Source organism: Anopheles coustani, chromosome 3, assembly GCF_943734705.1.
Source record: "Anopheles coustani chromosome 3, idAnoCousDA_361_x.2, whole genome shotgun sequence".
Lineage (NCBI taxonomy): Eukaryota > Metazoa > Arthropoda > Insecta > Diptera > Culicidae > Anopheles > Anopheles coustani.
The window spans coordinates 31,225,058-31,236,606 of record NC_071288.1 but is presented as its reverse complement, the minus strand read 5'-3'; the positions used below and the strand labels follow the sequence as shown (position 1 = coordinate 31,236,606).

The window sequence follows — 11,549 nt, the reverse complement described above, 5'->3', positions numbered from 1 at the left end:
TGTTTTTCATTACTATCTGATGTTTCTAACACAGTAAAAACACGGTTTTATTCAATGGTTCGTCTTGCTTCACTTTTTACTTCTCTATGTACAATTTAGCTCAACTACAAAATATTCAACAAGCATTAAATAGGACTACGGGATCTTATCTACAATATGAATCGCACGGTCCGACTGCGGCCACTGGCGAAAGTAACAGTTACACATAAAAAGAAAAAAAAAACAATACTAAACAGCCAAGACCTAGCTGAGGTTCTTGCTAACGGCTTGGTTCTTTGCTTGCTCCCACCGCCGGCAGCAAACTGTCGAGGGACGTGAGCTTTAGATCCCGATAGAAGTCGCCGTAGTATTTGCAGGCCGTTTTACATCCCGAGTACTGTAATGAGACGTAGCAAAGAACGAGAAGGTTGATTAGTAACACGATTATATTCCCAGCGGCGTATTATTTGGATGTTGCTTATGGTACTTACGCAAATCACATCGCTGCACATCAGGTTCCTCACGATACGTTTTTCCTCGTGGAGGATCTTGCAGTAGTCCCAGCACATGAAACAATTCGGCCGATCGGTACACTCGTCTGTCACGATGATGTTGTTGATCTCGTCCTGCAGATGCATCGCAAGGCAGATGGCACGACACTGGCGTACCGGTTCTGCCATCGGTGCATTGAAGTCACTGATCCGGTGCACGATACGGCCCGCCGTAAGACTCATGGTACAGCAGAGAAACACGGTAATACGGAGGATAAACGGAGCGAGTTTGATTGCGTTGTACTGCATCATTTTCGATGCTCTGCTTCTTTTCGAGTTGCTGTCTTTGATCGTCTAGCACGCACTAATGCTTTAAAACGGCTGGGTTCGAAACTTTGGTCAGCCTTCCTCACCGAATACTATGCTGCGGTAGCCTTTCTCCTCTCTAGTCATGCACACACTGCAACCGTCAGGACACGAATGAGCTTTCAGAAGTGCTGGCACGTTCCTTTCTAATGGCTGCCCTGGGTCAAGTCAAGGTACATCTCTTACCGCAATGGCCCGCATGAAGCACCATTTAGGGTACACCCTGGCCAGTGGTTAGCCGTTTTTATAATGCCCTCGAAAGGGTTGTTGGGTGTACGCGTCATTCATTCATAAAACGAGCGTCGTGAGGGTAGATCCGGGCAGCCATTTGGGAAAAATACCGGAAACATTTGGCCATCCCTCTTTCGAGGCACTGTACTACTGGGGGCCTTTGGTGCGAGCAGGTAGGAAGGATCGGTCTACCAGGGGTAGAGGACTGGGCACCATCAGCAGCAGTAGGGTCCATAAGAGTTCGGCACATTTTTTGCATCAACCTGAGCCGACCGAGCGAAAGAGACCAGTGAATGATTTTCCCATCGGCAAAACCGGCCGGAAATCGATGTGCTGTATGGGAAAAGTACTTTAGGAAGTGTTCCCCGAGTGCCGGTGCTGAAGGATCTCCTATCCACTTACCCTTTACTGTCAATCGGAAATGCGAGAATGAAAAGCGGATATGCTACGGACGGAAACAAAACAGGAAGTTCAAAAGAACTCTCAAGGAAGGCATGGCGACAGATTGTAGCTCTTGTTTCTACGAACAGATGGACGTGGAACAGAAAATGGCGGAAATGGTGCAAAGAAATAAGATTGTCTGTTGTTTATTATGAAACAGAAGAGATCGAAGGACTGTACAAGGACTTTTGAAAATGCTTAATGTTTATTGGCGAAAGTACCGACTCTAGGCACGTGTTGTTTGGTTTTTCCAACTCTTTCCTTGTGTATATCGTCAAATGTTGAAGCAATTGTAAGATTTTCCACATTTTTGTTCATTATTTGACTGGAAAAATATGCCTATTCATTCGCTGTCCTTCGGTTAGTTGGTCCTTGATGACTGTGTAGTTTAGGCGCTACAGTCCACCAGTATACTGAACATTACCAATGGTAGTCCGCACATTTTCATGGTGAAAAAAAAAAATATTGTCGTCAATTGACTACCCCGAGCCGAGAAGGCGTCCAGTAATAGATAGTCACGGGTACATCTACCATAAAAAAGAACGCATAAATGGGCAAGTCAATGAACGTTGTGCTGGTATTTCCCGTTCATTGATGAATGCTGGACGTGTCGAACCGTCCTCACCGGGACCCGCACCGATCCGCCCTCCCTGTCACCATCCTTTGCTTGACCCAAAGGTAAGTGTTGGGTCCTCCAGCTGTCCATTGTGACGACAATGACGACGACGACGACAACGCCTTCCTGTGGTCGCATTATCGTTTTTCAAAACATAAACAAAAATCCCCGCAAACCCCCCGTAAAACTGGCCCGTGGCGGGAAGGGGCAGGTAGTCTTGGTAAAGGTGGTGGCCCCGCAATCGTTTGTGGTTTGTGGTCGCAGTGAAGAGATCCCTGCGCCCATCCTAGCGCCATTTTATACCCTGCGGGAAAAACGGACGTTACCTATTGTTGTTCGTGGTACCACCACCGTATATATTTTTTTAAGTCTGTCTGTCTTATGTTATTTTTTTAACCACACCGGCGAGCGAGAGCGAAGAAGCGGGGCTAACGCGAGGTCTGGGGGAAGCTTTTTAACTTCCTGTCCCTTCGGGATGCATTTATGAATGAAAGATCGTCGAAGATTTCAGGGGTTGTAACAACGGTTATGATTTATTTCGGTGCAATACTATTCCGAAGCCAAAAGTATGGCTAGCTAGGCTCCCATCCTACTTTACAGCTTGACTACTTGATACTTTCGCTCCACTAGAAACTACCAACACGATCATTTCCCCATCCATATACATAGAGGTTAAAGTTCTTGGAACACTTTCTACGCCTAATTTAATAAAATAAGAAATAACGAAATCTTAGCCTGATGTCCGCATCGCTTCAAAGCTTCAGCAGGACGTTGTCGGTCTTGGAGAAGGCCGTCCACTCCTTGCGGCGTGTGTTATCGTAGGCGTAGTGCAAAGGCAACGTTGACTGCGTGCCGGTCACGACCAGCTCCACCTTCTGCTGCTCCTTGTGGAGCGCGCTGTTTAAAGATGTGTAGTAGGCCACGTTCTGCGCGGCCAGTATGGCGGAAAAGTGGTTTCGCACGTGCGCGTTCAGATCGGACTCGGCATCGAAAGCGTTATCACAGTACTCGCACAGGAAGATGGACCGCAGCGGTGGCTGATCGGTGCCGATGCTCGCCGTGTCCACGCTCCTGCGTGGTTCCTGTTGCTTGGTTCGTTTCGACCGTTTCGGTGAGGTCACTGGCGGTTCTTCCGAGGCCGGCTCGACGCACCAGACCTCCGACCCGTCCGCGCCTTCGTGCATCGCGAGCCGGGGCTTCGGATAGTCCTTGCTTTCGGCGAGGAAAATTTGCAAATTTTCAGTATTTTTGTTGTACGCAGCGGAGTGTACCTCCCGATGGCGGTTCGGTTCGTCAGCCTGCGGGGTGTAGGTGCAGAGTGGGCACGCCGTTCCCCTGCCACTCGCATGGCGATCCTCGTGCTCCACCACGTGGCAGCGATCGAAGAATCGTGCCGGACACTTGGAGCAGTAGAACATGACGGTCGGGACCGGATCGAGCAAGGTCGTGGGAGCAATGTTGTACGAACCCTCCCGCTGCTGCTGGCCGTTGCTGATGTGCGCCTCCAGATGCTCCGTCAGCTGCTCGACGGATTCCGCGTGGAACTGGCACGATACGCAGTTCAGCTGGTCGCCGGGAACGGCCGGGGCTACCGTGCCGCTGCTTACCAGCACGGTCGAGCTGTCGCCCACTAAGCTTACCAAGTCGGCCGGATCCTTGTCGAAGATTTCCACGATCGGTTCGAGCGTGCTGCCCACGGGGTAGCCCAGTTCCTCGTAGTTGAAGGGTGCGAGGGGTGGTGGAGCGATCGGTGCGGAACCCGCAAGCGACTCGCTTGAAGCGGTGTTGGAAAGCTGGCCGTCCTCCACGACGTAGATAGAGTTTTGAATCTGTTTCGTGTGCCTTTGGGCTTGGCCACCGCCTTCTCCGTCCGATGGGTCGTCTCTTTCTGAATTTATGTGTTCAATCAAAACATTCCCGTTGTGCTTCAGCCGGCAATGTCTCTGTCAGAATGACAACGGAAAACGGAATGAAGCAGAAAAACGTAAATGGCCTGCCGCTGTCAAAAGTTCACGTCGGTAAAGTAAGTGTTTTAGATGCAAAACAGTTATAAAGCATGAAAAAATGAGTTTAAGTGTTATTTGAAAGTCCGAATCGCTGTGTTTGAACTTTAGTATTACTAGTTGATAAACAAACGCAATCCATAACCATTAGTGAACGTAGTCATTCAATGCAACACACCAGTAAACAGTTGTCTATGGAATTTATAAGGTTAGTACATCAATAACATTTGCTTGTTTAACTCATGCAGAAATCATGTCAATACCATTTTTAACATATTCAAGTAAGTCTGGAGGTGTAAACAGTTGTAGTCATGCAACAGATTTTGGTTGCTTTTCCAATGACAAAGGAAAAAAACATGTACGATGGTAAAAGGAAAGTGTACCTGAATAACATGTTTCCAGTTAGAAACCTGGTGGCAATGGCCACAGCGGTACGGTGCGTTATGGCGCCACGTGGGCACCGGCATCCGCTGCGAGCCACCTTCACCACCTTCACCCGGTCCCTGCGCTTCCGCCGGGTTGGTACGGTCACCAGCACCGCTAGTGGTTAGTAGTGGAGTCCCGTTAGTAGAGCTTTCGCCGCTAGGGTTAGCTGCACTTTTGCTAAGGCTACCGAGCGCCGCCGGGGTCGGCGGCACCGGCGTGGGGCCGGAAACAATGTTCACTGGCGTACAATTTCTTGGCTGCGGTGGCGTGTTACTTTCGATCGGTGCTGGTGGCGGTGCCCCATTTGCGTCGGTTTCGCTTACATCGTCCTGCAGCTGCACGAACGTCTGCCCGGCGTGTGCGGACGTCGCGTGCAGTAGCAGTTCCTCGGTAGATGAAGTCCTGCAATAGAGCGAAAGGTCGTTGGGATGTAAGTAAATTTGACGCGCGCTGGGTGGACTGTTGGACGCATACCTGAGCCCACAAAGGTGACATTTCAAGTGAAAGTCTCCGTGCTGCTTCGGGTCATTGCCGCTCGGTACCTCGTCGCCTATTTGTTTGGTGAGCAGCGTCTTGTAGCCGGGAATGTTGGCAAACGCCTTCAGATCGATATTGTACGTGCTGCAGGCCGCTATCAGATCCGAGATCGTGTTCTCGGCGGTCGGCTTGGGGTACGTCACCGGCTCCTTCACGCTATTGTCCGCAATCTGCATTAGCGTGATGTACTTGTTGTATTTCGTGTAGTTCCTGCGGCCCGTCTCATCGTTCATCAGGACACCCGCATTCTTGTGGCTCGGATCACGGATCGTCTTGAGCCGGATGTGCTTGGTGATGTCCCAGCGCCAGTTGGAGCGGTACGAACAGAGTGAACACTCGAACGGCTTCTTGTTCAGGTGGCCCACGATGTGCACGTGAAAGCGCGAAGCCGTCGAGGCCCAGAACGAACAGTGTGGACACTTGAACACCTTCTTCGTCACCGTGTTCGGAGCGTTCGCATCGTTGGTCGGTAGCTTGCTGGTGACCTCGCCGTACCCGGGTGCCGTTTCGATGCCGCAATAGGTTTCCGTCCGGCTCTCCAGTATCTCGACATCATCGTCTTCGGTCGGGTGGGTCGACTGTTTCCCGTCCTGTTCGCTGACCTGCCCACTGGCCGCACTATCTGACCCACCGTAGCTCAGCTCCAGCAGACTTTTCCACACCTCGTTCGACGCACTGTCGCCCGTTTCACTTTGCGGAAACAAATTCTGCTGCGTTTCATCGATTGACTTCTGCAGCAACGACGTGAAAAGATCCTCCTTGTGGGCTGCATCGATGTGGTTTGCCAAATCGGACGTCGTTGCGTAGGACAGCTCACAGAAGGTACATTTCATTTGTGAGTCTAGAACTATCGGCATCTGGTTGGTCATTGCGTTGCTGGACGATTGCTGGCATTCCGAGGTGGAATTTTCCTGCGGCATCAGCAACGACATTGGAACCGGCTTGAGAAGGTCCTTTTCTGACCTGACGGCAACTGTTGGCGGTGAGGCGAGCGGTATGAGGTTGGGGATAGGTCTTGGCCTTTTTCTGGGCGTCAGTTCGTTTTCTTCCATCGATCGTCTTACGTTCTTGCCTGGTTCTCCGAACTGGATAGTATCCTGGAAACATAATTTTTATTCAAATAACAGAAACAATATAATAATGATAAAAGTAATGTCAAAATTAAACTGATGACTATTGCCAAATTCGATTATTTTTTGTAAACATATGTTATGAAGTGTAAAACGATTTTTAAATATTTTGGTATGGAAATTATCCTACCATGTCGGATGTGTTGACAGCGTTGTGCAAATGATCCATTTCAATTTTTAAGGCGTTCCGTACAAGCTCGGCGTTAGCTACAAACAAACGAAACCCCGTAATACACGGTAGCATATTAGTTGGGGAACACGTGCTGACATTGGCCTGTGGGCAAGGTAATTACCGGCAATTGACGAGTTCCACGAGTTTGCTAACTGCTTCAAAAGTTTTTGTAAGTCGGACGCAACAAGTTGCTGGCCGTATTGGGTATTCCACTCGCTTGGCGCTAGCTGGCCAAAGAAAGCATTTACCGTCGTCAGCAGGTCCACGTTATCTTTGCCCTCTCTGGAGAATTCCTCACGCTTAACAGTGGTCCGACTGGCAGGTTCCACGATACCGTGCACCATCCGCATGTGGCGCACCAGCTTCTGATGGTGTTTCGATGCGTACAGGCATCGTTGGCACTCGTTGATGCTAATCTTCTCGCCGTGCGTATCGCGTAGGTGCGTCAGATAGCGTCGAGGATTCTGCGTAGCGTAGGCGCAACTAGGGCACGAGTAGTTACGCTTCACTTTGCACTGGGGCAGCTGTTCGCGCCCACCGTTTCGGTTCCAGCCGTTTCGCTGCCTCGACAAGGTTTTCACCACTAGGTCACTGGACGGTAGGAGTGTTTCGCTGTCGACTGCCTGCTGCTGCGACGGTTCGATTTTCACCTCAGTCTTGATGGTTCGTTCACCGAGTACTTCCTGCTCCTGGCCGCTAACCACTTGTCGCACGATTAGTTTGTCCCCGGAGCGTCGCACCATGGATGGTACGTCCATGCTTGGGTTCGCGTGTACGACGGAGGCGAAAGGGTTTCCTGCAAGATGGGTAGTAAAAAGCAGGCAACGATTAGGTAATGTGAGGATGAGCGAAATTTGCAAACAACACCGCACACCAGCACGTGCACCGATGCCAACGACGCCTACCATGTTCGGCAACGTAGTAGCCCGTTTTTTCACTACACACAATTAAAAGGCGTTATTCAAAAATAAAACCAGATGACCCATTCTCGACGAAAGCCAACGAATATTTACACGGGGCTCTTGTTTTTGCTCATCGCAACAGAACTTGGCTGGTCTCGGTATTTCTGTACACGAATGACATTTTAAACGCATGCGCCTCTGTACCAGGTTACAGGGTTAGTAACGATGCCAGTAATACCGCAACTAAACAAGCCCTCGTCAGCTGATGGAGTTTGACAGTCCCCCAATGATAACGGCGATAATAATGATTTTAAAATGTTCCACAAATTCGTACACGTGCACGTGAGCGGTTGGACCGTATCGTTGTGTATCGGTGAGGATGTGTTGAGCATCCAACTAATAAAGTATAATGTCAAACGGGTGCTACTTTGACGCCGAATGTAAATGGAATCCCACCGTTCTTGAGAGCCGTTGCTAATAAACTTCTGAAGCGAGTGTATTGCAGCAGAAGGACGCAGCGTCTAGTCGCATTAAGATCACAACTAGATGCGAAGGCCAACCAGACTTGGTTCTTGATTGGCTCCACCAGTCACGTGTCATCGAGTCTAGATTCTCGTCGAATGCTCGCTCGCACGTTTAATGTGTTTTTTTTTCTTTTTCGTTTCGTTGCACATGATCTGCATCAGATGTGCCCCAGCACGCTTTGTACAGTTCCTGCTCCAGAATATCGGTAGAATCTAAACGGATGAACTACTGGCCCGGTTGATGTGTCGCCATCGTGCCCATGGTGTGACTGTAGTGTGTTAGTTATGCTACGGAATCAAACATTTTTTAAATACAGACCATGTGTGCGCGCTCCTTCAAACTGCTGCGCTCCGTTGTGTGACAGTGTGTGGCGAAACCGCTGTGGGGAGCGTAAAGAAAGTGTGCCCCGTTCTAATCGCGCAAACAACCCCAAACAAGAGTCTTGCACAACAACTAGCTCCCTTTTATCAGCGCGTTTTTCTGCTGATAAGCTGCGCACCGTAACCGAGTCCCGAGAGGTGCTGTAATCTTTCCTCCGCAGCGCCCTATACTACACTGGAAGGTCTTCGTGAGCCCGAACGTTTGTGCAAATGAACTGAACGTCGTTCACCGACACACGGTTGTGGGGCTGCAGATGGTTTGTGTACCGATGATGGGTCTAAAAATAGGGAACAACCAATTCACTTCATTTAGAATGATTGCCACAGCAACGATCCGCTGCTGCTGGTTGTGCTGCGCTGCTACTGCTGCTGTTGCTGGCCTTGGTTGTGCAGATACAGTCTTAGATCGATCCAGCACCAAAGAGATCGCGATCGTGACGAGTTAGTCCCGAAGAGCAGCGACTTACTGAAGCAAAAAATGTGTGCCTCTCTGGAGCAGCGACAGTCAGTTCGTCTGAAATCGCTGATTGATGCAGATTACTTCTTCTACGCAGCATTCGAAGACAGCGGTAGCGCGATCGAGCTGTGGACGTATACCAACTCACTTCTGGCGCACAGCGTTTGGCTCCATACAATCCGTCTCCGTGTTCGCGTTCTAATGCACTGAATCTTCTCCAGCAACTCGACGGGACATGGATACTGCAATTGCCTGCAGTACTGAGGAGAAGCTGGTGGAAAAGAGCAGAAAAGCCCCCACCCGTCACTGTACGAGCACAATTACACACATGCATGCATCAGTGAAGTGCGCGAGTGATACTACAATGCCGCGGGTTGCTGCCGGTCGCGCACATTATTATCGCTGTTAGATTTGTTTGGACCACCTCCGCCTTTCTCGTTCTGTCCCCTTCTTCTCACCCGGTTGTATGATGCATTTGCGGTGATATTCGCGATACACACTCACACACCGCTGCAGCGCTGACCTTAGCCCAAGTGCACTGTTGCGACATGTGCGCGGTTGGATCAATGATGAATGCTGTAGGCGCACAAGCTACAGCTAAAGTCTGCTTATTGAGCACAAGAACGTTGCTCACAGTTGGCGTTGGTATGATCACTTGCAGCATGTGGTGGATTCTAGGTTGATTCGAGCAGCTCTTGGGTGGGGTTGCTTTGATCATAGGCGTGACGGCGAACGAAGAAGATGCTGTGCGTTGCACGATTCGAGCAGTTGGGTGAATATGATTTACTCGCGGGAAAATGTGGGGAATTTCCTTGCCAGCAAACGGGGTTTCTAGAGTACCCACGTGCTTCCGTTATTCTTGGCGCTTGGAAGTCAACCATATGCGAAACCCTGACGGAGTAACAATAAAAAAAGTGTATGAAAACCAATTCGGAAATTGCACAAAAACTCATAACAATCCTGCAGTCCGATATAACACAACTCAGGACACCTGAAACTTTGTCCTACCTAAAGTTCCTCTAAATCTTTTCAAAAATCCTATCTCAAAGAAAGTGAATTACATTTATTTTACCACAACATATGTATTAGTACAGGCTGGCCCCGGTTTTCGTCAGCCTCGGTTTTCGTCGTTTGACAAATCGTTCGAAGCTGGTGTATAGTAGCGTGCTTTGTTCTTTACTCATATGATTCAAGGCTTTTTTATGACAGAAGATCCAAACATGGACTCATAAACAAGTGGTACAGGTTTTCTGCTTCAAACTACTTTGCTCAATCAAAAATATCTTCCAATTGAAGCACTGAATGTATTATTGTAAACCTATACGGAACTACATTATTGTAAACCTACATGGAAACCAAAGAAGTAAAACGGAATATAAAACGGTTGGTGGCCATTGATTTGATGATAAAATACACACACTTTGTTAAAGTTTCAAGAACACCTTCATATCAACCACTAAAAATTCAGACGAGAATAATGTACACATCCAACGTTTGCTTTGTGTCAGTCAAGTCTTGAGTAGGTATTATAAACGTAAGAACTGTAGTCCGCTAGCCTCGGTTTACGTCGCTGTCAAAGTCCCGTTTGGTGACGAAAACCGGGGCCATCCTGTATACTAAATTTCTCATGAAAAATTGAGATCAAACACTAGGCCCGGATAAGATGTCGTTTTCTCTTTTCTCAATCGATCAAAAGCAAGAGATATTTTCTTCAGTTTTAATATCTCTCAACATAAAGCCTTTGGAAGCAACATCAGGCGCAAACTCCAAACACATGTTGATTAAGTCATTAGAAAATATGTTGAACGAGACCGACCGGCAACGCGAATCCCACGATCATCGTGTCGGCATGGTCTGCGCTCTTACATCTTTCGCAGACTTTCAAACTTTGCAACGGAACCCTTGTCACGCCGATTCGGATAATCAATGAGCCAAGATTCATTGCCGGGCAGTTTAATTTAATTTAGCAAGAAAAAGGGCAAACCCTGCGCGCTCAAAGAAAAAAGCAAAATCCCTTGGAGGATTAACAAGACGCAAGAATGGGAGCTCTTTTTTTTCTCTCTTCCTAGCGCCGGTGACAAAGGAATGAACGAAAAGAAAACCGCATCACACAAACCAAGAGCCACCACTACCTTTCCTCCCGATCACCTCTCCAGCCATTCCTTTCCTTTGGCATCAATCTCATTTACACTTGTTTATTATTTTCATCGAACCGTGCGCTCTGTTATTAAATATAATAAATCACGAAAGATCAGGTGATTTGAAGTGTTTCCGCGGCTTGAGATCGGGTTGGCAGCGGGGTATATCGTCTTTTTGCTTCCAATGATGTCCCCTTTGGGTCTTCCGCCCCTTAAGCTGCGCCTTCTTGAACATAAAATATATGCTGCTAACCCTTTTGCAGCATTAGCGAACAAATGTTTTTTGCCTTCTCGCGTTTCGTTTGTTTTCGTTCGCCGAACGGATTTCTTCATTTGGCCACGCGGAAATTTTCATTCATTCCTTTCGGTGTTCCTTCTTTTTTTTTGTACGGTTGGTGCCCTAACAGTTGGTTTGGACTTAATGTTTGACCAAATGTTGCCAAAGCCCAAATGTTCTTTTTATTATCTTATCGTTTTCAACGATCCTATTTGCGGTAGTGTGGGTTTTTACGGGTTTTATTTTTATACCCATTGATTTTCTTGTGGCACTGTTAAATTACTGTTCACACTAACAGACAATGCGTTGCTGATGCCTTCAATCGACTTTATTGCAAGAAATATCGCTTAATCTGCTAGCATGGAAACGCAGAAGTCATTTTTATTATCATCCCATTATTAAGGTAGATGTTTAAAAAGAACTAGTAAGCCCTTAATGGGCATTAAATTACAATATACTTTGGCCCCATGGAGTAGTA

The 11,549-nt window shown here is 48.2% G+C and overlaps 2 protein-coding genes across 2 annotated transcripts; both read right to left on the bottom strand.

The window, feature by feature from the left end:
• Positions 1 to 215: 215 nt before the first annotated feature.
• On the bottom strand, positions 216 to 782 carry LOC131259326 (uncharacterized). The gene is made up of 2 exons (XM_058260794.1): positions 471 to 782; positions 216 to 376 (listed from the first exon to the last, which is right to left on the bottom strand). The coding sequence occupies exons 1-2, from the start codon at positions 780 to 782 to the stop codon at positions 260 to 262; spliced, it is 429 nt and encodes a 142-aa protein (XP_058116777.1). The 3' UTR covers positions 216 to 259.
• Positions 783 to 2,635: 1,853 nt separating this feature from the next.
• On the bottom strand, positions 2,636 to 7,150 carry LOC131272405 (uncharacterized). Its single transcript, XM_058274129.1, has 5 exons — positions 6,514 to 7,150; positions 6,351 to 6,427; positions 5,028 to 6,187; positions 4,511 to 4,955; positions 2,636 to 4,067 (listed from the first exon to the last, which is right to left on the bottom strand). The coding sequence occupies exons 1-5, from the start codon at positions 7,148 to 7,150 to the stop codon at positions 2,877 to 2,879; spliced, it is 3,510 nt and encodes a 1,169-aa protein (XP_058130112.1). The 3' UTR covers positions 2,636 to 2,876.
• Positions 7,151 to 11,549: the final 4,399 nt, after the last annotated feature.